Consider the following 27,935-nt stretch of genomic DNA (forward strand, 5'->3'; position numbering starts at 1 on the left):
TCTCATGAGCTCAACTCTCAGCTCTATGCAGACGACTCCCAGATCTCTCAGCTCTATGCAGATGACATCCCCAGTTACTTTCTTGCATCACCAACTGCCTCCAGAAGATTAAGTTGACCCACTGTGGGTTACCATTGGGTATAAGTATGCTCAGTAAAGGAGGTAGAGCCAGAGCGAAGACAAAGGATGTAAACCCAGGATACTTCACTAGTGCTTAGGAAAAGTAAAATCAATGAGAGGAAAGCCTCTAGCACTTTGGGTAGCTCCTTTGTGTGGCATCTATGAGGATCTAGAAATCTTCAAGAACATGGAATCATGGAGAATGGGAAGGCACAGTTGGACTTCCATCGGCAGAGATGGAGAGGGCTCCTTTATTCACAAGATCACAAATCCACCCAAGCTGAAGCCCTGGAAGCAGTATAAGGCAAGTTCAACATACTATGAAAACACACAAACGAGGCCCAGACAGTTTAAGGGCAGCTGACTGATGCAGTGGATAGAGCTTTCTGGGCCCGGAGTCAGGAAGAACTGACTTCAAATCCAGCCTCTGACACTTACTAACAGAGTGACCCTGGGCAAGTCACAAAACCCCATTTGCCTCAGTTTCCTCAACTGTAAAATGAGTTGGAGAGGGAAATTGAAAACTAATCCATATCTTTGCCGGGAAAACCCCAAATAGGATCACAAAGAGTGAGACACAACTCAGCCACAGTAACGAGTGTTTAGAAGAGTAAGGCTGTCTTCCAAAGGTCTTCAGTGAAAGTCTTCACAGCATGACTGGGTTTACCAGCAGATTAAGAAGGGCAATGCTGATTGTTATCCCCCAGACCTGAAGGAAACCAGGCCTGAGCAAATTAGAGTCTTAATAAAAATGGAAGCAGCTTCTTGGGAAACCTATGTTTTCCACTATCAAGAGCAAAATGAACTGAGAGGACTTAGTTAAAAACACACATTTTCTCAGCTAATTAGGTTCCTGGTGTTCTGAGGGAAAGTAGGAGAACGAGAAGGAAGTGAGAAGGTGGAAGACCATTCAGTCCTTCCTTTTGAAGAAACGCTGTGGACTACGGTGCTGAAAGGGATAGAATAGAGCTGAGGGGAAAGCAGACTCCTGCTCCCCAGAGCTCAGAAGAATCAGTTCCCCAGTGAACTATATTCATCCACCCCAGTGACAAACTGGGGAGGGTTGATGGCAGCTAAAACCAGTCCTAAGAAGGATGCTGACGCCTCTGCGAGGGGCATAGGAAAGCAACCTGAGGCAATGGAAAAGCTGCTGCTGACCTCGGAGTACCAGGATCTGAGTTCAAATGCTGCCTCTGCCTATTATGAGTTATGTGACCTTGGGCTATGTGACTCTCCGTTTCTTTGGGACTCAGTTTCTTCGTCTGTAAAATGAGGACCTTGAAGGTCCCTTCCAGATGTACGATCCTCCGAAATAAAGAATGGAGGACTTGTGATTTGACCGTAATAGAGAACCGCTCGTGCTGGAATGCTTTCCACCTATGCCCATCAACAACTCAGTTCCTGGGTCAGTTTCTAAGAGTTGTCTGGGATCCCTGAGGGTTAAAGTCACTGGCTCGAGGTCACCAAGCTCGTAGGGAGGGAGGGAGGACGAAAGCTCAGCCGTCTTAGCCAAGGCTGCCCCACTCTCCATTACACCAGCCCGATTCAGTGGTCAGGAAAGATGTGTGTGAGCGTGGCTAGGGGTCGGCCCGAGGTCCACCTCTCTCCTTTTCCTGTCTCAGTCCCAAGTCCATCGCTTTGGCTGGTCCATCTTTCAGCATCTTGTTGCTCCGAGACCCTTCTCATCCCTTCTCTCGTTCTTTTCAGGGGGTTCTCAGCCTCCTGTAACAACGACTGTGTCCGAGACCGCTCCCAACCTTCCCCTCTCACAGCTGGTGGCGTGGGTAAGAGGCTCACGGGCTGGGCTGGGCTCTGATTGGGCCGGCTAGGGATGGGGAGCTCCTAGTGGGATGAGTTTGGGGCCGGAGCTGGCTCGGTTCCGCGAGGCAAGAAGAAGCCTGGGGCCTGCTCCTGGCTCCTGGTTTCCTATGAGGTTCAGATGAGGTGGGGACTGGGCGAGCTGAAGGATGGGGAAGGAGGACAAAGGCGCTGACATCGGGGCCCAGGGGAGGTCTCAGAGCTCAGACCAGGTAGAGAAGCAAGTTCTCAGGGGTCTGCAGGGGGGCGAGATCTGGGCTTGGTGACTGCTTGGGCTCACTGGACAAGGAGCGGGTGGGGCGGACGGAAGAGGAGGGCTCTGTGCTGGAGGCAAGGAGGGGTCAGGATGGGGACACCAATGGGCGGCCGCTGAGTCCTGGGCCGGCGACTCTCTGGGATCGAGATGTAGGAGTTGGGGCGGCTGGCGGTAGGAGTATGGCCAGACTGAGGGAGGGGCGATCCTAAGGAGACTCCAAGCCGGGGTGCTGGGTGGGGTGCGAGGTGGATTAGCCCCTTAACGAGATGCTGCGGGGTGTGGTCAGACTGAAGGCAGAGGAATGAGGATCCGAGGGGGCGGGCTCCGCTCTGAAGAGCTGGCCGGGGGATTCGTCCCAAACGAGATGTGGGAGGGTGTGGGCAGGCGGGTCTTGGGGGTAGTGGGGCAGTTCCTGGCTTTGAGGGGAGCATATAAAGGCTCAGATCTGGATGCTGCGAGGTGTGGCCAGGGGGAGGGTGGAGGGTGGAGGGTGGAGGGAGGAAGGAGATGAGGGGGAGTTCGTCCCTTGGGCCGTGGCGCTCCTCTACGGATGCTGACGATTTGGCGGCTGGGGAGGGGATGCCTCTGAAGGGGCAGGCTCAGCGCTGCAGGGAGAGGCGGTCCCATAGGGATGCTACGAGGCGTGGCCAGACTGGGAATGAGGGGAAGGAATACTAGGGGGCGGGTTTCGCACGGGGGTTGGGGGGAGTGCCTGGGACGCTGCAGGACGAGGTCCGGTGGGGGAAGAAGGGATCTGAGGGGGCGGGATCCTTGCCGGGGGCGGACACTGCCTTGGGCGGCCCGAGGGGGGCGGGCCGGGCTGGCCCCGCCAGGCACTAGTTCAGGCAGGGCGGGGACGGCCGCGGGCTGTGGCAGGAAGCCGGAAGCCAGCGGGGCTCCCGCTCCGGAGACATGGCCGGGATTAAAGGTACCTTCCGCTACTCCTCCGTCCTCTTAGCGATCCCTACGGGGGGCCGCACGCAGAGCCTGGGGCCACCCGCCCCTTCGCAGTCGGTGTCTGGCCCGGGGAGCCTCCTTTGAGCCCCAGGACCAGCCGCGTCTCCCTCCCACCCCAGCGAGCGGTCCTTCCTCCCTGCCGTCATCCTTTCCTTTTCCTCGTCCTGCCCACGGGACACGTCGTCCAGCGAGCGGCGTGGCTCCTTCCCTGGGAGCCCCCGGGATGGGACTGGGGAGGGCGGACGAGGAGTTGTGCACGGGCGGGAATGAAAGGGAGGCCCTGCTTGGGAGTCTGGCCTCCAGCTCCGCGACGCTGGGCAAGTCGCTCTGTGTCCCTTAGCCGAGGCACGCTGGGGATGGCCCCCTGGGACGGCTGATGGATTGGGAGAGAGTGCCAGGCTTCCGTTCCGGGCTCTGCTCTTTACTCCCTGTGGGGTCTTGAGCGTGCCGTTCACTTCCCCTGGCCTCAGTTTCCTTGTCTGTAACATGAGGGGGTTGGGCTGTATGGCTTCTCGGGTCCCTTCCAACCCTCATTCTAAGTCTGTGATCCTCTGGGAGAGAGGGAACTCTTGATAATGAGAGCACCTTCACTAACGCAGCCTCACCTTCTTGCCGTTTTATAGTTTTAGGGAGCTGTCACCCTAGAGCACGGAGCGGTGCCTTGTAGATGGTCACATTTTTGTTTAGCCGTGTCCGACTCTTGACCCCATTTGGGGTTTTCTTGGCAGAGATACTGAAGCGGTTTGCCTTTTCTTTCTCCAGCTCACTTTACAGCAGAGGAAACTGAGGCAAATAGGGTGAAGTGACTAGCTCAAGGTTACACAGCTAGTAAGTATCTGAGGGCAGATTTGAACTCAGGTCGATGATTCTTCCTGGCTCTAGGCCTGGTGCTATATCCATTTCAGGGAAGCCAGGACGACTCCTTTTCCTCATGACAACCTCGGGATGGAACTTTAAGCCAAGTGTCTCTAACTCCAAGCCTGTCTCTCTAACCACTATCCTACATTGCTTCTCAAGCTAAAACTGCCCGAGGTAATAATACTGCCTGTTCACATTTATATAGTACTGCGAGGTTTATAAAGGGCTTTTTTTACATACATTATCACATACACGTATTTATAAACATAAGGACTATAGGCTACTGTCCATAGACCACCTGAGCTAAGTTCTGAGTTCAAGTTTGCTGCAAGGCAATGAATTTTGTCACTGTAACTCTTCAAAAGGGTGAGGGAAGAGTGGGAGGGCTGCTATCAGTGCTGGTGGAGGGACTGTCTGAACTGAAGCAATAGAAAATAGAAGAAAGAGAAAATGGAGGTTTTGGATACTCGGTATGATAAGGTCTGCTTGTCCCAAGTCAGCAGCTTTGAGGTTGTGTTCCACTAGACACTAGCCTGTGTTTTCTTCTGGGTCGCTTTTTTAAAAATATCAGTTTGTCAGCATTGGGTTCTTGGACTGTTCCCAATATCAAATGTAAGCCAAAGAAACTGACCCTGAACAAAAGAATCCTATTACAGCCCTTTCCCTCCTAACTGGAGCTCTTAATTAAACTCAAAACATAGACGTCCAGGGAGCATGTGAACAGGAAGTACCGTAGATCAGAGGGGGCAGTGTGAAGGAGGGAGAATGAGGCTTGCGAAGGAAAGGCTTCCTGGTGGAGAAAGCATTTGGGGGGAGAGAGATGCACAAGATGAAAAATAAGAAGGGTCAGTTGTCTGTCCGTGTAAATCGAGCTTTCCTGCCATTTGCTCCTAAGCCAGAGCTGGGGGGGAGGGGTTTAGAGGTCATCTGGTCTAACCTTCCTTGTTTTCCAGATAAGGAATTTGTATCCCAACGAGGGCCAGAGATCTGCCCAAGGTCCCAGAGGGAATAAGTGGTGGGGATCGTAGATTTGAAGAGGGATGACTTGTCCAGGGTCCCACAGCCAAAAAGTAACAATTGAGGCAGCATTTGAACCCCAGCCCTTGAACTCCAGCACCTGTGCACTTCCCACTGTACCATACTGCCTTTCAGTGGGAAGTAGCCCACACCTCAGTACTTGCAGGGACATTAACGTAGCACTCAAGCTCCAAGTTGGGGGTGGGAGACGGGACCTAGACCTAGGTTTTTTGTCAGCTGGGAGCTTTCTCCACTTTGGTCCATCTGTTTGTAACAGGGAGACTTAGAAAATTGACTGGGGCAATGAGGAGCGAAGCGGCTTACTGCATTCTGTCCCTCAGCCAGTATCCCACGTGCCAAGGAAGGCCTGCAGACATTTTAGAGACACTGAGGCTGAGATGCTGCCCGCTTGTCTGTTGTAAATGGCTGCACAGTGCCTGGCACATGGTAGGTGCTTAAATGCTTATTGATTATCTTCTCCATGGTTCTTTAGGGGTCTTTTCTCAGTTTTTATTTTGGAAACACACACACACACATACACACACACACACACACACACACACACACGCTTTGTTATATTTTCCACCCTTTGTCAACTTTTACAAACCATTTTAATGCCACTTTAAGATTGAAACTACTCTAGGAACACTTTGTGCATGGTGCGATGGGAAAAGCCTGTGATTTGGACTCAGAAGTCCTGGATTCAGATTCTAACCCTGCCTCATCCATGGAATGAGAGCATGGAATTCTTCTGGGAAGGTCCTCAGATCCTCCTGGAGAGTAATTCCTCCTGTCTTAGTCCCTTTGACTGGGGGAATCAATCAGTCAGTCCATAAGCATTTATTAAGCACTTACTATATGCCACGCTCAGTGCTAATCGCTGGGAATACCAAAAGAAGCACAGGACAGTCTCAAGAAGCCTGCAATCTGAGAGGCAATGACATGTGAGCAAATATTTACAAAACAAGTTACATACAGGATAAATAGGAAATGACTTTAAAAGGGAAGGCCCGGAATTAAGAGGTTTTGGGGGAGGCTTCCTGTAGGCAAGTCTCAAAGCTAAGAACTTCAGTCAGCATCAGCAAATGGACAGAGTTGCCAGGTGGCTAGGAGCCCCCTAGAACAAAAGGGAGAGTCACATAAATAGGGATTTACAAGAGGCCCAAGGAGCCTGTTGGGTGAGGCTGCTTGGCAACTTTCCCAACTTGGGAGGTTGAGTAATAAAGAGCAACAGGATGTCCAGTGATTTGTGGGGAGGAAGGGGAAGAGAATATCTTGACCTGGAGGTAACTTGTTAATGTTGGTGTCCCAGTGTTTCCCTGTAGTTAATCTCATCAAACCTTCTTGGTGGGGTGGGAGATATCTGTTACAATCTCATCTCCATCCAAATGACTAGAAATCTAAGCTAGTGGAGGCCTCCCTTTGAGAAAGAAAGAAGAATGTGGGTGGAGAATCTGTCCTTGTTCTACCCAACCCTGTAGCTCCCTTTCTTTGACCAGAATAATAACCCTAACTTCATAAAAACCAGACCTAATAATAACCAGAAATAGTAACCCTAAGGTGAGAGAAGATGTTTCCTCCAAACTCATGGCACACAGGTTTCAGCCTCAGTGTCCTCATCTGTAAAATGGGAGGGCTGAGCTAGGTGATCTCTTTGGGCCTTTCCCATCCTAATTCTTAGGATTTAGGCGGGGGCAGGGGCAGCTAGGTGACAGCAGTGGATAGAGCTCAGGGCTTGGAGTCAGGAGGACCTGAGTTCAAATCTGGCCTCAGACACCTGACATTAGCTGTGTGACCTTGGGCAAGTCACTTAACCTTCATTGCGTAAATAAAAAACAAAAACAAAAAAACGACAAAAAAAAGAAAAGGATTTGGACCTTCAGTTCTTCGATGTTATGACTGTGAAGTCAAAGCTAAGCTGGCTTCTTGTATGTACAGATCAGATTGTTGATTTTGAACTAGGATTTCCATTGAATCGTAATAATGGCGGCCACTAAAGAACCAGCCTAATTAAAGCAAGCGTCTCAACAAATATTGGTCATGGTGTAATTTTGTTTGGTTTCGGTTTTGGCCATGGTACTGTTAGAGCATCCAGGAGTTCTGAACTGTCAGAAGCATGAGGGTGGCCCCCAAACAGAGGGAAATCAGATATCCCAGGAATATGAAAATGTATAGATATACATTGTGTGGTGAAAAGGGGCTGTTCTTAGAAATTACAAGGTTGCTGTCCTATTTACGTCTTACATTAATTATCTGATGCTAGTGAAAAAATCAAATTGATCCTGATTCCATTTTGGAATCACCCCTTATAGGTTGAAAAATTGAAAAATTTGTCTCTAAGTTCAGATGTTCAGATTTCCTCTCTGAATTAAGTTATCCCATAAATCACCCTAATTCAAAGAAGTATGTTTTCTCTACACATCTTACTGCCCATGTACAATTAAGGGAGACCTGTTGGCTTGCTAACAAGTCTTGCAAGATGCAGATGGGTGTCGGGAAGTCTGCTGTCTCTGCAATACTGTCTGTCCTTCAAGAAAGTCTGGACTGTTGCCCACGTAGGTGGATACCACCTGGGAGCTTTCTGTAGCAAGATAAAAGGAGGGGTTGTTGCTAGCTCTGTATTCCTGACTTCTATCCAGTAATGTTGTTATCTATTATCTAGGATACTTCAGACTTTGTAACCAGTCATCTGGTTTGATGCTTTCTATTATTGGCTCTTTTGTACTTCCCAAAACTATACGAAGGCTGGTGAACCCCACCTTAGCGTCCTTGGTCATAGAGGCAGGCCCCACCTTAGCGTCCTTGGTCATAGAGGCAGGCCAGTGATCCAGTTTCTGGAGACAAATCACTAACCCCTCCAGTATCTTTGCCAAGAAAACCCCAGATAAGGTGACCAAGAGTCGGACATGACTGAAATACAACAACTGACCCAATTCATTGGTTTCTGCTAGCCTAACCAATAAATTGATCATGCTCCAATCATTGCCTCTCAGTTTACTTTAATCTTCAAATGTAGCAGTTGGCGCCTGTAGGGAAGTCACTAAGGGAGCCTTTTCTAAGTCTCAAGTTCCTCATTTGTAAAATGGAAGGGTGTCCTAGATCAGAGGGGTCAGACACACTGCTGCTGGCTGGTGGCCAGACCAGATTACAATGGAATTGGGAAATGTTTAACCAAGTAAATACAAATGCAATGGAACATAGATAATGCTACTGTGTGGTTTTCTGGTTATGTATGGTTGGCTCATTTCTGTTTGAATTGGACACCACTGCCCAGGATGAGCTCCACAGATCTGGGTAAATTAGCAATATTACTCTTTACCTTTTTTTTTTTTTAAGATCACAGCAAGTTCAGTTTGGTGTAGTAGACGGAGAGCCAGCTTTGGTGCCAGGAAGACCTGGGTTCCAATCCTGTCTTGGATACATAGTGGCCATGTAACCTTGAGCAAATCATTTATCGTTGTGTTCTAGACAAATCTCTATGACTATAGGTTACGGAGCAGGTGCTGTCTGCCTTTGTCCCTCATCTGGGACCTCCTTATACCTGTGAAACCACAGATCTAGCCCCTTAGCCTAACAATGTCTTGTCCAAATGTAAAAGGAAAAACTTGAGTCAGAAAATATAAACATGTTGGCTATAAATCGACTGAAACTGGTGTGTGTAAAAACCAGAAGACAGGAATTTTAGTTCATGAAATAAAATAAAATAATCTTGACAAAATATATCTTTTCCAAACACAACAAGAATAATGATCACACATGTAACTGTAGCAGCATAAAAGAGAGATCAGGAAAGCAAAGAAAAATGTAGTCTGTGGAAAACTTTATTAGGTTACAAGAAACTTTCTCATTGACTCATATGCACACATTAAGCACTTTCTGTATTAAGTATACCTTGGGATCATTGATTTAGAGCTAAAAAAGATCTAATACTGAAAACAGCCAGCCAACCCTTTACAGTTTGCAGAGCTCTCTGCAGGAACTAGCTTGTTTGGTCTCATGACAATGCTGGGAGTCAGGGGCTATTCTCATTTTGCAGATGAGGAAACAGCCTTGTAAAAGGTGAAGTGACTGCCCAGGGTCACACAATTAGTGAGTGACTGAAGCAGGATTCACACTCAGGTCTTCTTAATTCCAAATCCAGCATCTCTCCTAGCCCTTCATCTTACAATTAGGGAAACTGAGACACAGAAATGTGAAGGTTTTAACAGGATCTTAGAGTGGGAAAGTTTCTCAGGAGTCTTCTAGTCCGACCAGGACCTCAACAAGAATTGTCTTTGTTAATAATACCTCCCATTTCTGTATGCTGTCTTCATGCCGACTCTCAGGTCGTGGAGATATCACCCCCATTTTACAGATAAGAAGACTGAGAAGGGACGACTTAGAAAACCTGCTCAGAATTGCACGGCTAGTAAGTGGTGGAGGCATCAGTAGGTCCCACTGCCACCTCCCTAGCTGGTGATCATCCAGGCTGTACTTGAAGGCCTCCAGGGATGGGGAACTCATTTCAAAGCAGGCCATTCCATTTTTAGACAGTGCTCATTGTCTATGAGGCTGAGGTGAGGAAGGAGAGTTCTAGGCATGAGGGCAGTTTACCAAGAGGGGTGCAGATCAGAGATGGAATGTGGGACCTTTGGGCAATTGACTGAACCTCCTCGGGCCTCAGTTTCCTCATCTGTCAAGAGAAAGGGTGGTGCTCAGTGGCCTCTGAGTTTCCTCCTGGTTCTAGATCAGTGTTCTTCAAGGCCTGCGCCACTTCTGAGAAACCGTGAACAGGATAATTTTGAATGGAAGATCCTAAAATAATGAAACACAGAGAATGTTACAACCTTGCAAACTTACCTCTGCCCCTTTGTCTCCCACAGCACTTGTTGCTCTGTCCTTCACTGGAGCCATCGGACTGACTTTTCTGATGCTGGGATGTGCCCTGGAGGGTTATGGGTAAGTTGTCCTTGTCCTTAGAAAGCTTTCTCCTCTGCTCTCCAGGCCTTTCTCCATCGGATACCTCAAGGCTACTCGTGGGTCTGGGTCATTTAGCTCCACTGGCCAAGGTTTGGGTTCCATTTGTGACCACCATCTTAGGATTTAGAGGCAAAGCAGACCCCAGGGGTCAGCCTGCTTTTCCTCCCTCTGCCCATTGGCAAAGGAAGACATTGAAGTTTAGAGATGTCAGTTAGTGAACAAGCATTTTTTAAAATTAATTAAATTTGATTTATCAGCAATCAGTTCATAAGCTTTTGAATTTTAAAATTTTGAATTTTAAAATTTTCTCCCCCTCCCTCCCTGCCTCCCTCCCTGCCTCCCCTCACAAGACGGCATGCAATCTGATATAGGCTATACATATACATTCCTATTAAACATATTTTCACATTAGTACTGTTGTAAGTAAGAATTAGAACCAATAGGAGGAACCACCAGAAAGAGGAAACAAAACACAATGGAAGAGAAAAAAATAGCAAATAGTATGCTTCGATCTGCATTCATACTCCATAGCTCTTTGGATGTGGACAGCATTTTCCATCATGAGGCCTTTGGAGATGTCTTAGATCCTTGTATTGCTGAGAAGGGTTAAGTCTATCAGTATTACTACCTAAATGATTATGTTCTTCCCTTCTTGATCCAAACCTGATGAGAATAAGGTTCAAACAATGCTCATCTCCCTCCCTTCTTTCCCTCTACTGTAATAGGGTTTTTTTAAAATATAAATTTATCTATTTTTAGTTTTCAATATTCACTTCCACAAGTTTTTGAGTTCCAAATTTCTCACCCCTCCCCCCACCCCAAGGTGGCATGCATTCTGAATACCCTTCCCCTGGTCTGCCTTCTCTTCTATCTCTCCCCCTCCCTTCTCTTATCCCCTTCCCCTTCTATTTTCCTGTAGGCAGGATAGACTTCTGTACCCCATTTCCTGTATTTCTTATTTCCCAGTTGCATGTGAAAACATTTTTTTAAAACATGTGTTTTTAAAACTTTGAGTTCCAAATTTTCTCCTTCCTCCCTCCCCACCCACCCTCATTGAAAAGGCAAGCAACTCAATATAGGTTGTACATGTGCAGTTATGCAAAACACTTCCTTAGTAGACATGTTGTGAAAAACTAACTCTATTTCCCTTAATCCTATCCTGCCCTCCCATTTATTCTATTCTTTCTTTTGACCCTATCCTTCCTCAGAAGTATTTGCTTCTGATTACCCTCTTTCCCAATCTGCCCTCCTCTCTATCACCCCCTGCTCTCTTGTCCCCTTCTCCCCCTATTTTCCTGTAGGGTAAGACAGATTTCCATACCCAATTGAATGTGTATGTTATTCTCTCCTTAAGCCAAATCCTATGAGAATAAGATTCCTCATTCCCTCTCACCTTCCCCTGTTTCCCCTCCACTGTGAGAGACTTTTCTTTTCTGTTTTTTTTTTGTGAGATAATTTACCCCATTCTACCTCTCCCTTTCTTCTCCGAGTATCATCCTCTCTCATCCCTTAATTTTATTCTCCAGATATGACCCCTTAATCTTCAACTCACCCTGTGCCCTCTATCTATCTATATATACATACATACAATTTTTTTCCTTCAACTACCCTAATACTGACAAAGTTCTCATGAGTTACAAATATCATCTTTCCATGCAGTAATGTAAACAGTTCAATCTTAATAAGTCTCTTATGCTTTCTCTTTCCTGTTTACCTCTTCATGTTCCACTGGAGTCCTGTATTTGAAAGTCAAATTTTCTATTAGCTCTGGTCTTTTCATCAGAATGCTTGAAAGTCCTCTATTTCACTGAATGACCATTTTTTCCCCTGAAGGATTATACTCAGTTTTGCTGGGTAGGTGATTCTTGGTTGTAATCCTATCTCCTTTGCCCTCTGGAATATTATATTCCATGCCCTGCGTCCTTTAATGTAGAAGCTGCTAAATCTTGTGTTATCCTGATTGTGTTTCCACAGTACTTGAATTGTTTCCTTCTGGCAGCTTGTAATATTTTCTCCTTGACCTGGGAACTCTGGAATTTGGCTACAATATTCCTAGGAGTTTTCCTTTGGGGATCTCTTTCAGGAGGAGATCTGTGGATTCTTTCAATTTCTATTTTGCCCTCTGGTTCTAATATATCAGGGCAGTTTTCCTTGATAATTTCTTGAAAGATGATGTCTAGGCTCTTTTTTGATCATGGCTTTCAGATAGTCCAATAATTTTTAAATTCTCTCTCCTGGATCTATTTTCCAGGTCAGTTGTTTTTCCAATGAGATATTTCACATTGTTTTCTAATTTTTCATTCTTTTGGATTTGTTTTACAGTGTCTTGATTTCTCATAAAGTCACTCTTCCAATTGCTCTATTCTAATTTTTAAGGAAGTATTTTCTTCAGTAATCTTTTGGACTTCCTTTTCCATTTGGCCAATTTTTCTTTTTAGGGCATTTTTCTCCTCATTGGCTTTTTGGACCTCTTTTGCCATTTGGGTTAGGCTATTTTTTAAGGTGTTATTTTCTTCAGTATTTTTTGGGGTCTCCTTTAGCAAGCTGTTGACTTGTTTTTCATGATTTTCTTGCATCACTCTCATTTCTCTTCCCAGTTTTTCCTCTACTTCCCTTACTTGCTTCTCAAAATCCCTTTTGAGCTCTTCCAAGGCCTGGGACTGATTCATATTTTTCTTGGAGGCTTTGGATGTAGGAGCTTTGACTTTGTTGTCTTCTTCTGGTTGTATATTTTGATCTTCTTTTCACCAAAGTAAGATAATATAGTCTGACTCTTTTTGCGCTGCTTGCTCATGATCCCAGCCAATTACTTGAGTTTTAAACTCTTTGTTAAGGTAAGAGTCTGCTTCCAATGTGGAGATGTACTGTCCCAAGCTTCAGGGGTTTTGTAGCTGTTTTCAGAGATACTTGTAGGGACCTGTAAATTTTCAGTTCTTCCAAGGTGGTATGATGAGGGGCAAGGTGTTTACTCCTTTCCTGGCCTGTGACCACAAGTATTCCTTTCTGTCCTGTAATTGTGAGGAGGGGCTCCTCTCCACAGGCACTACAAGCTCCACCACGCCAGCACTCCTCCTCACCCCAGCACTGCCACCCAGAACTGTGACCCAGATCCAAACACGGGCAAAGCAAGAGATTCCTGCCTCAGCACTGGCAAAGAGATCCCTGCAATCCCTCTCTGATCAGCCACTGGATTCCCCCTCAGTCTGTGCACAGGAAGCTCAGGAAGCAGCTGCCCCCCCCCCCCAGGGCCAGGCTCTTGGGGAATGGAGCTGAGACCCCACCTTCCTCTCTGACTGCTGACAGAAACAGACTTTTCCCACTGACCTTCTAAGTTGTCTTTGGCATTAGTGGATTGAGGAGTCTGGACACCTCCACAGCTGCCCGCGATTCAGTCCTCTGGGGCCTGCTCCAGGTTTGCTGCGGCCTGCGCGGGCGCGATACACCTTTCTGATCAACCATCCAGGTTGTCTTGGGCTGGAAATTTGTTTCACTCTGTCTTTTTGTGGGTTCTGCTGCTTCAGAATTTGTTTAGAGCCATTTTTTATGAGTATTTGGAGGGGTTTGGGGGAGAGCTCAAGCAAGTCACTGCTTTCATTCCACCAACTTGGCTCTGCCCCCCTGTAATAGGTTTTTGTGCTTTTTCCTGTAACGTAATTTACCCTTGTCTGCCTCCTCTTTTCAGTTTCTCTCAGTACTTTTTCTTAGTTGGATCAGATTAATCCACTTACTAAGATCCACTTAACCTACTTGATTAAATTTTTTTATATCATTTTTGTCATTACATCAAAGTCAACTTATACCCCTTTAACATGTTGTAATAACAATACAGTTCTCAAAGGTTACAAGTGTCATCTTCCCTTGGGAAGGGATGTAAACAGTTGGCCCTTATTAATAACAGGTTGTTTCTTTCTGTCCCATTTACCTTTTTATGTCTCTCTTGTGTCTTGTATTTGAAGATCAAATTTTCTGTTGAGCTCTGGTCTTTTTATCAGGAAGGTTTAGAAGTCCATTTCCTCCCCTGAAAGATCATGCTCATTTTCGCTGGGTGTGAACAAGCATTTATAAAGTGTTTACTGTATGCCTGGCATTGTGCCAAGTGCTAGGGTTACAAAGAAAGGCAAAACCCATCTATTTTCTCAAGGAGCTCACATTCTAACAGGGAAGGTAACACATAAATAACTCAGTACGAAGAAAATAGGCACTAGACTGAAGGTTGTCTCAGAGGGAAGTGTCTACCTGGGAGCCAGGAAAGTCTGTCTGCAAAACATGGAATGTGAGCTGAATCTTGAAGGAAACCCAGACCTGGAGTTGAGGAGGTAGTGCATTCTAGGCATGGGGGACAGCCAGTGCAAAGACATGGAGTCTGGAGATGGGGTTTTATGTGTGAGGAGCAGCAAAATAAGAGGCTGGATGTAGGTCAGGCAGGTAGTGAGTATCAGAATTGGTATTGATTCTGGATACTGTTACTCCTGCTGACCATCCATCTGGTCCTGGGTTGTGTGGGTGTGGGTGTGACTTCACCCATCCAGTCTCTATTAGCTTCATACATCATACAAGAGAAAGTTTAATTCTGTCTGTTACATAATGAATGAGTGAACGGGTGGGAATTCGTTCATACAGAAGAAAGGTCACTTCTGTCTGTTACCTGATATCCTGCTAATCTGGAGAAGCCATGTCACAGATGATTGTAAGGCGAGGCACCTTGGACGGTGGCCCGAGTGCTGTAGGTCCCCCAGTAAATGAAAACTGGATGTCTAAAATGAACCATCACTGCTTCTTGCAACAAACTTATCCTACTCATCTGATTCAGGGCATAATTCCCATGTATGAAGGATGTCATAGGGCTGGTGAGTGGTTTTTAGTGTATTTTCTGGAGAAAGGCAGCGTGCTGTCAGGGCGGGAGAGCAGGCTTTACAGGCAGGAATTAATTAATTAGTGGGTGAAAATTAAGGAATGAAAAAAAATCATGGATTTACTGTGCTTTTTGCTGGAGACGCAAATATAAAAGTAATACAGCCCCCTGCCTTCAGGAAACTTACATTCTTTTAGGGGAAGAAAGTATGTATAAGGGAGTGGAGTCTGGAAAGGGGTGTTGTGGTTTGTAAAATCACAGATTTGGAGAATGGAACCATAGGGGTTTAGAGTGATAGACTGAAACTTTTCCAGTCACCATGGTAATATTGTTCTGAGTAGTTCCTGAGCTAGAAATTGGGTGATGGTGTTGGGGGTTCACACTAATCAGCGGGGCAGAAGTGAGAAAGTGGACACATGGCTGGAGCCAGGTTGGAGCCTGGGAGATGAAAGGGGTCAAGTTCTCCAGGGTAGGACCCCTTGGTTTATATCCTGCCTCTGACAGATACTGGCTGTGTATCACTTAACCCCTCAGTGCCTGAGGAAACCCCTTGAGATACTAGGTTGTAAAACAGTTACTGATCCAAATTGGTAGAGAGAGGGCATTGGTAAAGGGAGTTTCCTTGATGGGAGTTCCTCATACTGATGAAATTATGGAGCTGATCCAAAATATGAAAATCTTCTTTCAGCCTCCTCCTGCTCCAGTTCCTGAAGCTGCCAATTATCTTCCTAAGCTCTTCCTAAGTGTGTCTTATTCTTGTGCTCAAGAACCTTCAATGGCTCCCTATTCCTTACAGGTCAAACTACAAACTTCTCAACCTCCATTTTAAGGCCCTGTATAGTCATGCTTCAGCCTTATTTCATGTAACTTAATTCAATTCAATAAACTTTCATTAAGTGCCTACTGTGTGCTGTGCTAAGCCCTGGGGATACAAAAAAGATAGTCCTTGCCCTCATGGAGCTTACAATCTAGTGGGGGAAGACAATACACAAAAGGAGGCTGAAAAGCAGGGCTAGGGGCCCCAGGAAGTACCCAACATGAGGTCATGATGGTCCACGGGGAAACCAAACTGAGCTGCTAATGGAAATGGAGAGTTACTGGGAAGTTCTGAGCCCTCTCTGTAAGGGCAGGTTTTGGGAGGAATTTCTTGCTCCCCACCTCCAGCCCTTCAGTCAGAGGCAGCTGAGAAGGTCGGTGAGTATCCAAAGCTGAGTCAGGCTTGGCGATGAGATTTCAGATCATCAGTTTATCCTGGAGGAGACATCATTTCCTTGAAATCTTCCCTCATTCTGTCAGTTGTTAATGCCATCTCCCTATCTGAATTACTTTGTTTTTACTAATCTGGGTCCGTCTTTTAGCCTCTAGGAGAATGTAAGTTCCCTGAAGGCAGGAATTGTTTCATATTTTTCCTTTGTTTCCCCAGAACCTGGCATGTAGCTTTCTACAAAGTCGCTTAACAAATGATGGTTAGATTGAAATGGAACTGAAAATCATTGTTACTGAAGTAACCACATCAGAAATGGAATCTTGTTGGCTTTTAATAACGTCAGACGCTGTCCTAGTTCCTGATAAAGAGGCAAAAATGAAACGGTTAACATGCTATCACAGGAGACACCATGTGCACTTCTAAGTCCATTCAAAAGAGACATGAGATCATGTTTGCAGGGATGGGAGGGGATCAGGAAAGATGCCACGTAGACACCATGAGCTTGAGAAGAGCTTTGAGGGAAGGTAGGGATTTGAAGATGCAAAGGCCAGGAGGGAGTTTCTCCCTAGCATTGGCGACCATAGAGGTGTGAGGAAGGGCCAGAAGTCCAGTTTATCTGGGCTGTTGAGTGAGTGAAGGTGAAATAACTCAAAAAAGCCTAGGAAGGTAGACTGGGACTTGGTCATGAAGGGCTCTACATGCTAGGTGGAGGAGGCTGCATTGGATGCTGTGGGAAACAGGCAGCCCCTTGAGTTATTGAGGAAGGGAGTAACATGATCACACATCTAGGAGAGCTACTTAGAGCAAGTTTCATATTTATGGAGCCCGTAAATACTTGCAAAATGCTATGTATGTGCTATCTCATTTGAGCATCTCAACATCCCTGTGAAGATGTTCTTATTATTCTCATTTCACAGATGAGGAAACCTAGGAAGACAAAGGTTAAATAACATGCCTGGGGTGACAACTTGGAAAAGGCAAGGTTCAAACCGAGGCATTCCTGACCCAGAGCCCGGTGCTTCGTCTATGTGCCGTGTGTTGCAGGGAAGGGAGCTTATCAAATAGCTCTTTAATGTGAGAGCTGGGATTTGGACCAAGCCCAAGTCTGGGGCTTTTCCCACTAACGTGAGCTGCCTCTAAGCCATTTTATCTGGCAAGATCCCCTCCAACTGAGACATGCTGAGGATTTGGGATGCCACTGGTTTCTCCTGTGCCAATTTTTGTTGAGGGCTTGAGGATTTAGTCCGGGCCAGGTTTTACCTCCAGCCTGTTCTAAAATCTAAGAGCCCCCTAAGTCAGAACATAGGCTCTCCGACTCCTCCCTTGTGCTGCCTTTCCCTTGAGAGCAGAACGGCCTTGAAAGATAACCGGGAAGCGAGGGGACGACCCTGGGGGGACTCCCCCCAGCTACTGTTCCCATGAGAAAAATTATTGTTGATACTTCTGCCTTTTTCCACTCTGGGTGCTGTTCCCACAAGTGGGGTGTAAAAATCCTAACTCTCAGATCAATAAACGGAGCTTGTTCTAAACGTGCTGCCCCCTGGGCCGTGTAGATCTTTCTCTCTTTAGCCGGAAAATAAACACTGTCGTGGACGCAGGCGCCTGCAGCAAATTTTGACTGTTTGTTCTTCCTTCTCCACCTTCCCCGACAGAGTGTACTGGCCGCTGTTCGTGCTGGTATTTCACATGATCTCCCCCATCCCTTACTTCATTGCCAAGAGAGTCACAGATGACTCAGATGCCTCGAGCAGCGCCTGTCAGGAACTGGCGTACTTCTTCACCACAGGGATTGTTGTGTCTGCCTTTGGACTTCCTATCATCCTCGCAAGAGTTTCTGTGGTAAGAGATGCCTTGGGTCTGTTCATCTGCTTGTATGTGGGGTCATGCTCAGGCCTGTAATTGGGAGCTTGGTGTAAAGGGAGTAAAGGTGTGAAGGCCTTCGAGTCGAGGGCCTCAGGTGGAATCCTGCCACTTAAACCTGTGACCTCGAAGAACTCCCTCCTTGGATTCTCATCTGTAAAATGAGGAAGTAGGACCAAATGGCCTTGGAGATCTCTTCCAGCTGTCAATCTGTGTCTGTGTCATCCGCACACCTCTATTTGGATTTTTAGCTTTAATTCTCAGGGCCAAATGTATCTGTCTGTCTCTCTGTGTATCTATCCATGTGCTTCCATCTATCGATATTCATTTATCCATCCATCTGTCTATCCATCCATCCATTAGTCTATCTATATCCATATATCCATCAGTCTCTTTATCCATATCCATCCAGCCATCTGTACATCAGTCCATTCATACCCATGTATCTATCAGTCTACCCATATGCATCAGTCTATTTATCCATACCCATCCATCCATCTAAACATCAGCCCATTCATACCCATGTATCTATCAGTCTATCCATATCCATCTATCCATCAGTCTATTTATCCATATCCATCCATCCATCTATACATCAGTCCATTCATACCCATGTATCTATCAGTCTACCCATATCCATCAGTCTATTTGTCCATATCCATCCATCCATCTATCCATCAGTCTATTTATCCATATCCATCCATCCATCTATACATCAGTCCATTCATACCCATGTATCTATCAGTCTACCCATATCCATCAGTCTATTTGTCCATACCCATCCATCCATCTATATCAGTCTATTTATCTATCCATCCATCATCTATACATCAGTCCATTCATACCCATGTATCTATCAGTCTACCCATATCCATCAGTGTATTTATCCATACCCATCCATCCATCTAAACATCAGCCCATTCATACCCATCTATCCATCTGTCTATCCATCAGTCTACCCATATCCATCCATCTATCCACCAATCTCTCTCTCTCTGTCTGGATCCATCCAGTCTCTCTGTGTGCCCATTCATCCATACTTTACTCCATAGTTTTTGTAAGTCAGCCTGTCTGAGGCACTCCAGAACGCCATCTGACCTTGACCTCGCTTCTCTTGTAGTCCTTAGTCATACCACATTACTTCCTATTTGAGTTTTCATAAAAACTGTAGTAGACAGATCATGGAATCATAGATCTAGAGCAGGAAGGGATCTTAGAGGCCATCTAGGTCAACCCCTCATTTTACAGATAAGGAAGCTGAGGCCAAGAGTAACTTTCCTAAGGTCACAAAGAAAATAAGTGTCAGTCAGAGCCAAAATTTGAACTCAGGTCCTCTGACTCCAGCCTGATTTCCACTGTTCCACAATATGGAAATCCTAGATGACATTTGTAGAGTCCTGTAGAGGTTACACACTGTTTCATAAACCTTCTCCCATTTATTTGCCGAGCATGCTATGGTTAACCCCATTTTGGAGATAGACACTGAGGGTGATCAGAGGTTAGCTGACTTTCTTTTAAAATACATATTTTTAAAATTTCTTTTTAATTATGAACTTAATCGTCAATAAACAAAAATATTTCAAGATACAAAGACAAAAAAAGAGATCTGCCAAAGGAACTGAACTGTAGCTCTACCACTTGGGCCCTCAGTATCTTCATCAGGAAAATGAAGGAGGCTTTTCAGGCTCTTTCTGACTCTGAATTTCTGGTCCTAGGATCCAACATACAGGGTTTTCTTCACCAGGCACATATTAAATTTGACAAGGGGGTGACAAAATTGCTCCATTCCTTTGGCTCCCCTTTGTCCATTTTCTGTATAGTAGGAATTCCTTTCTGGGATGAATTGAACTTATTATCTGCTAAGACCCCGCCCAGCTCTGGGACTCTGGTATTCCAAGGCAAGCAATCTATCTTAAATACATTTTTTGTAGAATTGATCGCAGACTGTTGAGGAATCTAGTACAAAATGATTCTCTTCATCTTAGAAGAGACAGAATCAAAGAATCCACCCATTCCTTCTCAAGACAAACTCAACAATCCAATCCAATAAACATTTGTTAAGTACCCATTATATGTCAGGTACTATGCTAAATTCTGGGGATACAATTAATAAAAAGAAAATCCACCCCTGCCCTCAAGGAGTTTATAGTCTAATGTAGAGGGGGAAAGACAGCATGATTAAGGAAGTAGGAAAGGGGAGAATTGGGTGGAGACTGGGGGGTAACTGATGAAAAGGCATCTGGGAGCCAGGCCAAGCAGCTGATGCAGAGAAGAATGACCTGAGAATCCCGTGTCTGCTCTCTGTAAAGGATGGCATTGGGAGGAGGTTGGTACTCTACTTTTTAGCCCTCCAATCAGAAGAGAAGGCTGTGGGAGGTGGTGCCAGGCAAGGCTTGAGTTAGCAACATGGGGTATGGAGAGTTCAGGGAGGACTAGCCCCTCTTGTGAGAGGGCTTGCTAAACCCTTCTCAGGGCTGCTCATCCATCTTTGGTGTCCACCTGGCACTCAGCTCTCACCTGTGGCTCCAAGACGCTGTAGCATGATCAGCAGCCACACCCTGGTCCACTGGCATAGCAGGTGGGGTAAACCAGGTTGAGGGTAACCCATGGGCCTCAAACCCATCAGTGAGTTAGGGGGGTGTCTACCCCATGCATGTGAAGATTTCCCCTGGCAGAATGAACTGAAGCAGGCACTGTGGAGCACTTAGAGCTTGGTTGGAAACGGAAGATGCCAAGGTCACCCACCGCATCCCAGGCTATCACCAGTCCCTTGACTTTTGCCCTGCCACTGGACTTTGACTCTGGAGGAGTGAGGCTGAGGGCTTTGTGCAGCTGACTCACTTAAATCCAATTCACACTTGAGTCAAGACATCACCCCTAGGTGACAGACAAAACAGCAGAAACAACAAAATATAAACTGCAGAGCCTTAGTGCTGAGATTAGAGGTGATGAGCTTAACCTGGGAGGGGCATCATGGAGTTGAAATCAGGTACCCTCCGAGAAGGGGACCCTCCCCAATAAATAAATGGTCAGCCATCCTGTTTTTGAGGACCTTTAGTGAAGAGGAAGCCACTACCTCTCAGACACCCTCACTTGCCCATTTGACAAGGCAACAGTCGTTATTAAGCGCCTGCGGCATGCCACACACCGTGCTAAGCATTGGGCAGAACACATTTCCTCCCCAAACAGCATGTCATTGTTGTTCAGTCCTATCTGACTCCCTGTGACCCCATTTGGGCTTTTCTTGGCAGAGATCCTGAAGTGGTTTGCTATTTCCTTCCCCAGCTCATTTTACAGATGAGGAAACTGAGGCAAACAGGGTGAAGTCACTTGCGCAGGGTCACACAGCTAAGTGTCTGAAGCCAGATTTGCATTCTTCCTGACTCCACTTTGCACTATGGCACCACCTAGCTGCCCCTCAAAGAACCTCATACTCTTATGGGGGCCAGATGCAAATAAAGATGTACACACAAGAAGCAGATGGGATAAATGTGTGATAATCTTAGAGGGCATTCATTGTTAAGGGCTCTTTGTTACACTAAATCTGAATCCTGCTCTTTGTTACTGTCAATGAAGCATTCTAATGAGCAAGTCATTCACTACTGTTCTAATGAGGGTGGATACAGCTAATCCCTCTTCCATATCTGGTCTTTCAGACACTTGATCTTATCTATCTCTTCCCACCTTAAGCATTTCTCCAGGGTAAACCTGTTTGTTGAACTGATCACATTCCATTAGAGATTCAGAACAGAATTAGTCTCTGTGTCTCAGAAAGGACAGAAATAAAAGGCCAGAGCCACTGAATCTCCTAGTTGGAGTTGAACTGGGAGGCCCAGTTCACAATAGTCTATTACTCATCCTCTTAATTCTGGCCTTTCCTTCACTTCTGACCTCGCTATTTCACTTCGGTTAGGAGAAATTATTTTGGACATAATGCCAATTCTCCACTGCATTTTTCCTGTGTTGATTTATATCATCTTTTCTTAAATTTCCCCTTCAGGGTTTGCCTTTCCCCTCTTCTTACATTGAACACTGCATTATGTCTTGTGATCTATAGCACTGAAAGAACATTAGATTGAGAGTCAGAGGACCTGACTGAAATCCCAATTCTGTCACTTGCTGTCTGTGTAACCTTGGGAAAATCATGATACCTCTCTGAGCATCAGTTTTCCTCACCTGTGACACAGTGGATAGAATGCTGGGCCTGAATTAGGAAGACTCATTTTTCTGATTTCAAATCTGGCCTCAGACACTTACTAGCTATGTGACCTGAGCAAGTCATTTAACCCTGTTTGCCTCAGTTTCTTCATCTGTAAAATGAACTGGAGAAGGAAATGGCAAACCAGTCCAGTCACTCTGCCAAGAAAACCCCCAAAAAGGAGTCAGGAAGAGTTGGACCTGACTAAAAACAACAAATACATAAAATGTAAATTCCTTGAGGACAGAGACTAAGTTGTGGTTGTGGTTGTTGTTGGGTTTTTTTGGCATGCCTAGTGCCTAGAATAGTGCCTGGCACACAGCAGATGCTGTTTGTTGAATGAATTGATGCCAGGACCCTGGAAGTTTCTTCTACCTCCAAACTGATGACCATTTTATACTGTGTTGGTTGCATCTGAACCAGATTTTCCATTTCTCTGATGAAACTTAACTTGGTGTGCATGAATGTAAAAAAAAAGGTTTTTTGGTAACTGTATTTCAAAATAATTTGTTTTCTTTGCAATCCTCTGTATTTTATTTTATGCATTTCAAAATGAGATTATGAGAAGGGGTCCATAGCCTTCTCTAGCAGCTAAAACACTAATGTCCGCTAGAGGGCTGTCTCATCTCTCTGTCTGCCATTCCTTAAGACAAAATGTCTGCATCCTATTTTATTTGGTTTAAGACTTCCCGACTCCAGAAAGCTATTTGCCTGTGTATCACAAATGATTTTAACATTGTTTTCTCGAAAAACCAATCTCCTATCCTAACTGAGAGTTCTGGATACACAGGATGGTGACGGACCTCATTTATTGTTACATTTTAAGTTACAGCAATCTTCTCCTTTGAGGGGAAAAATAGATTGGAGAAATGTGCCTAATGGGGAAACCATTGAGGCTGGTATCGGGCTTAATTAGCAGCCATTGCAGCAGTGATTAGTCTAACAGCTCCATAGTTCAGCCTTTTAGCATCTGCATGCGGTATTTGGTTTGACGCTCTTAATGAGTAAAAATCACAGAGATTTTGTAAACAGTGGCCTGTGTCTAAAATCTAGATTGATGTAATGGTCTTTCTCCTCTTGCATTTCAGATCAAGTGGGGAGCCTGCGGCCTGGTGTTAGCTGGCAACGCGGTCATTTTTATCACCATTCAAGGCTTCTTCTTTGTATTTGGGAGAGGGGATGACTTTAGCTGGTAGCGGTGGCAGGATGTCGGAGAGCGGCCACTTTGGACTCAGCTCATGATAGCTGATGCTCCAGGAGTTCCTCTCGGTAGAAGCGTGTGGGGTGATGTCATATCACCTTCCCACATTTTCTTATGCCTTTTTTATATCTGCATAATCCAGTTTATTAAGGGAAAGTACCTGCCACTTAAAGCAATGGTTCTATCACCAGCAGATAGTTCTTTCCCCACGTTCATTTTTATGAGTTATAATATTTAGCTTCCTTTGGTTTCCTCTCATTTTCTAGGCTGGGTTTTGTGTGCGTGTGTATATGTGTGCGTGCGTGTCATTTTTAAAATTATTTAAGACACCTTTGTAATCCATTACTGCTCACCAGTTCTACAAAGCTGGGCACGTGTGCCTATGGAGATTGCAGATGGCTCTCCAGGCGGGAGTCCCATACAGAGGGAGTGGCGTGAAGGGAATTGGCCTCCCAGCATCCAGTGCAAACCCTTCGCCACATAGTAGGTGCTTAGTAAGTGCTAATTGCATAGAGAAGAATTAAATTGCTAAGGTCCCTTGCCCCATCCAGCTGGGAAATATGAGGGTGAAAATTCTTTAGAGCAGGGGTTCTTAGCCCGGGTCCACAAATGTCTGAGGTTAGATTTCTGGGAATCTGGGAATTTAGATGGAAAAGCAAGTTAGCTCTTCATTCCCACTAACCTTAGGTTCCCCTTGTAATTCTATATATTTTATTTGATTCTGAGAAAGGGTCCCAAGGCTTTGCCATTTTACAGAGGGAGGGGTTCATGTTGCCAATGTTGAGAGCCCCTGCTTTAGAGGGATAGTGGAGTGCAGTGGGGAGTGGAACAGCCGTGGTGTCAGGGAGACCTCAGTTGAAGTCCTTCTGGATGCATTCTAACTGTGTGGCCCTGAGTAAATCACATCATTTGTTGGGGCCCCCAGGCGACTCTCTTGAAAACAGTTGGAAGTCACATTGCTGATTTGCATTAGTAGAAGGATATTTCACGGGACACTTCTCTGCAGGATGAAATAATACCTGTGGGACACCCCCCAAAATGATCTAGAAGGACTGCACTGGGAAGTAGGTGCCCTGCGTTCTAGTCCTGACTGCCAGTCTGGGCCTCACTTGGCTTCTCTGTAAAATGGGGCTAATGCTCCCAGAGCAGCTTGAAGGCAGAGCTGGGTCATATGCTTCTCATGGGGTCCCTTTCAGTTCCAAGGTTTGTGATGATTTTCGTCATAATGCATTGCTCCTATGTTACTCTTAGTGAAGGGAGTTCCCAGTAGGAGATGACCTTTCTTCCCCCTCCCTCATTCATCAGACCTGGGTTCAAGTACCAGCTCTGTTATTTACTGCTTGCATGACTTCATGCAAGTCACTTCCTCTCCCCTATGCCTCAGTTTCCTTATCTGTAAAATGAAGGTATCAGGCTACATGACCTCTAGGATCTCTTCCAGCTATAAGTCTGTAATCTATAACTTAGGAACATTGGTCATTTTAACACAGGTGTGGTAGATGTGAGACACTGGTCAGAACACCCCCCCACTTCCCCACCCTGAGTCATCGTGGGCTGGAGAAGCAGTCTAGAGAGTCCTGGTGCGAGAGGATGACTCTTCTTTCCTTCTCATCACTATCCTTTTATTTCTTGTTCTCCCTTATTAGCAGGGTCACTGGGCAGAATTGAGCAGGGATTCTCATACACTACAATTCTTCCTTTTGGGTCCATTTTCTTCTGACTAATTCTCTTTGTTTTCCTTATTAGCAGGGCCACTGGGCAGAATTGAGCAGGGATTCTCATACACTACAATTCTTCCTTCTGGGTCCGTTTTCTTCTGACTAATTCTCCTTGTTTTCCTTATTAGCAGGGTCATTGGGCAGAGTTGAGCAGGGATTCTTTCTGTCTTTCCTCAGTTCTTCCTTTTGTGGTTTCTTTCCTCTTTCAAGTTATTCCCTTGCACCCTGTCCCTTTCTCCAGTGGAACAATGAGTGCAGCATGAGGCAGGTGTGAGTCAGAGTGAACCAGCTGCTGCTTCATTTCACTAACATGCCTATGTAATTGAATGGCCTGTGTACAATCTGTCTGTAGAACTGACACCTTTATCAACTCCTGTAAAATACTGTATATTTGATATAATCAACAGACATTTCTGCCTTATGTTTATTTTCCTTTTTATGTATATCATTCTGAGTGGAATATAACCTTTTTTAAAAACCTTATTGATGTGTGATAACTGACTTTACCTTATACATTGAAAAAATTTCCATGTTATGATCCACAATTTTAAAAAACAAACACATGCTTTTAAATTCCAACAAGACACCAGAACCAGAAGTCATACCTGTTTTATGGCTAACTTTGAAGATAGCTCTGTGTGTGTGTGTGTGTGTGTGTGTGTGTGTGTGTGTGTGTGTGATATCGTATGTAACTTTCTACTTTGTTTTCCATGTGTTTAAATCAACAGTGAATAGCTTCCAATTTTTAGAGCACAGAATATGTATAAGCACGTTGTCATATTTAATAGTTAAATATTGTACAAATAATAATTTTATTTGATTTCAGAGGAATTTGATTTTGGAAAGAAAATATGATTGTAAGGCTTGTTACCAACATGGGCTTGATTTGAGGCTGACTATGTGACAATATCAGCCATCTCCCTCTGAAAAGGGTGCACTTTTGGCACTAGAACATTCTCTGGTAGAATCATGGACATAGCCTTTGAGATATATGTTCCAGATGCAGCACTCTGACAGGGGTAGCTTTGTTGTCCCCAGGCTGATTCAGCCTAATGCTTTGATGTTGACGGGTGAATAATTTATAACAGATTGCTGTCAACCCTTAAAGGCCTCACCTTTTTAAGAAGGCCCACCCACCCATATCCTTGCTCGTCTCCATATTTTTGTTTGTTTGGGTTTTTTTGGTGAGGCAATTGGGGGTTAAGTGACTTGCCCAGGGTCACGCAACTAGTAAGTGTCAAGTGTATGTCCTGAGAATGGATTTGAACTCAGGTCCTCCTGAATCCTGGGTCGCTGCTCTACCCACTGTGCCACCTAGCTGCCCCTTTGTCTCCACATTTTAAATGAGCATAGAAGTCTGAATAAAAGATGGCACCATGGTGCCTCTGGACTGGTGGGAAGCCGTCCCAAGAACTCTGAATGATAGCAATGGCTTAAGGCATGGAGATGTTTGGGTCCATATGCTGTACTGTCCATTGTGGGCAGAATTTTCTCTGCTTGGGAGCAGACGTGTTGATAAATGCATTTGGGGGCTCCAAATACACGTGACTAACATTTCGGAGACCTGTGATGATGCTCTTAGGTTATTTTTTACTACGAAAGGAAGTTGACCTTCCCCACTCCAACTGAAACTTTGAAGGTAGCTGTAAGCCACTTTCTAGTTGTTTTCCATGTATATTTGAATAGACAGTGCAATCGTTGCTTCTGATTTTTAGAGCTCCATGTACTGCCCATACTAATCACTCTATAGAGTCAATAATTTAAGAGACTGAAAGGAAGCTTCATGGCCATTTAGTCCAGTCAATCTCTCTTGAGCAAGCAACCTCTCTCTGCCATCCTTGAAGAACTCCAAGAGACAAGGAACGTGCTCCCTCCTGAGGCAGCCTACTTTTGGGGAGGGGAGGAGCGTTCATTGTTAACAAGTTTATCTCCCCATTGAGCCCCAGTTTTCTTCTTTGTTGTTTCAGCGAGCTGTCCTTGGTCCTGCTTTCTAGAGCTATGGCTAGTCAGGCTAATGGCACTTCCATGCCATAGCCCTCCAGATACCTTGAAGCTTGAGGCAGCTAGGTGGTGCAGTAGATGGAGCACTGGGCCTGGAGTCAGAAGACCCGTCTTCAAATTTGGCCTCAGACCCTTACCTTGACCTTGGGCAAGTCAATTAACATCTGTCTGCCACAGTTTCTTCAACTGTAAAATGGAATAATAACAGCAGCTGCCTCCCAGGATTGTTGGAAAGCTCAAATGAGATTATTTTTAGAGCAGTGCCTGGCACACAGTAGGCTCTTAATAAAAGCTTCTTTATGTTCTTCCTGTCTTCAGGTCTCCTTAAGTTTTCTTTTTCCTTGGCTTCGGTATGTGGCATAACCTTGAGCCCCACCACCATCTTGATAGCCATCCTCTGGACGTTCTCCAGTTTATCAATGTCCTCCCCAGAACTGACCAAAGCATACACCAGGCAGAGTACAGCAACAGTCTGGCCTCCATTTTCTTGGACACAATACCTCTCCTACTGTTGCCTCAGGTTGCATTAACTTTTTTGCCTGCCACAACACAGTTGACTCATATTGAAACTGAAGATGACTAAGACCCCAAGATCTTTTTCAGATAAGACAGACATGTCCCACCAGTTTTTACTTGTAAAGTTGACTTCTTGAACCTAAGTGTAAAGATATTTTTTAGTAAACTTAATCTATGAGCTGATTAAATTGCCTCTTGTTCTATTCAGTCTGACAAGATCTTTTCGAATCCTATCATCCAGTATGCAAGCTACCCCTTCCAGTTTTGTATCTTCTGTAAATCTCATAGGCAAATTTTGATCCAAATCATTGTTTTCATTTTAGTCACACATGGGGAATGTTTACAATGTTTTCACATCATACCCCAAGGAGATCAATGACCAAGAGAAGGTCTCGTA

At 45.3% G+C, this 27,935-nt stretch overlaps 1 protein-coding gene across 2 annotated transcripts; it reads left to right on the forward strand.

The window, feature by feature from the left end:
* Positions 1 to 3,010: 3,010 nt before the first annotated feature.
* Positions 3,011 to 27,335, forward strand: LEPROT (leptin receptor overlapping transcript). Of its 2 annotated transcripts, none has more exons than XM_078156691.1 (4): positions 3,011 to 3,122; positions 9,889 to 9,964; positions 17,697 to 17,883; positions 26,989 to 27,335. In XM_078156691.1, exons 1-4 carry the CDS (start codon positions 3,107 to 3,109, stop codon positions 27,013 to 27,015), a joined length of 306 nt encoding a protein of 101 aa, XP_078012817.1. In that variant the 5' UTR covers positions 3,011 to 3,106; the 3' UTR covers positions 27,016 to 27,335. The 2 variants fall into 2 exon arrangements, with proteins under 2 accessions (XP_078012817.1, XP_020848777.1); XM_020993118.2 differs by lacking the exon at positions 26,989 to 27,335 and adding an exon at positions 23,191 to 25,504 and having other exon boundaries at positions 3,012 to 3,122.
* Positions 27,336 to 27,935: the final 600 nt, after the last annotated feature.

The sequence above is a fragment of the Phascolarctos cinereus genome, unplaced genomic scaffold (genome assembly GCF_003287225.1).
Source record: "Phascolarctos cinereus isolate Bilbo 61053 unplaced genomic scaffold, phaCin_HiC Scaffold_5;HRSCAF=322, whole genome shotgun sequence".
NCBI classification, from domain to species: Eukaryota; Metazoa; Chordata; class Mammalia; order Diprotodontia; family Phascolarctidae; genus Phascolarctos; species Phascolarctos cinereus.

Coding starts and splice junctions, on each gene's coding strand:
- LEPROT (XM_020993118.2), top strand. Junction 9,965..17,696: donor TGTGCCCTGGAGGGTTATGG/GTAAGTTGTCCT, acceptor CTTCCCCGACAG/AGTGTACTGGCCGCTGTTCG. Junction 17,884..23,190: donor TCCTCGCAAGAGTTTCTGTG/GTAAGAGATGCC, acceptor CTTGCATTTCAG/ATCAAGTGGGGAGCCTGCGG.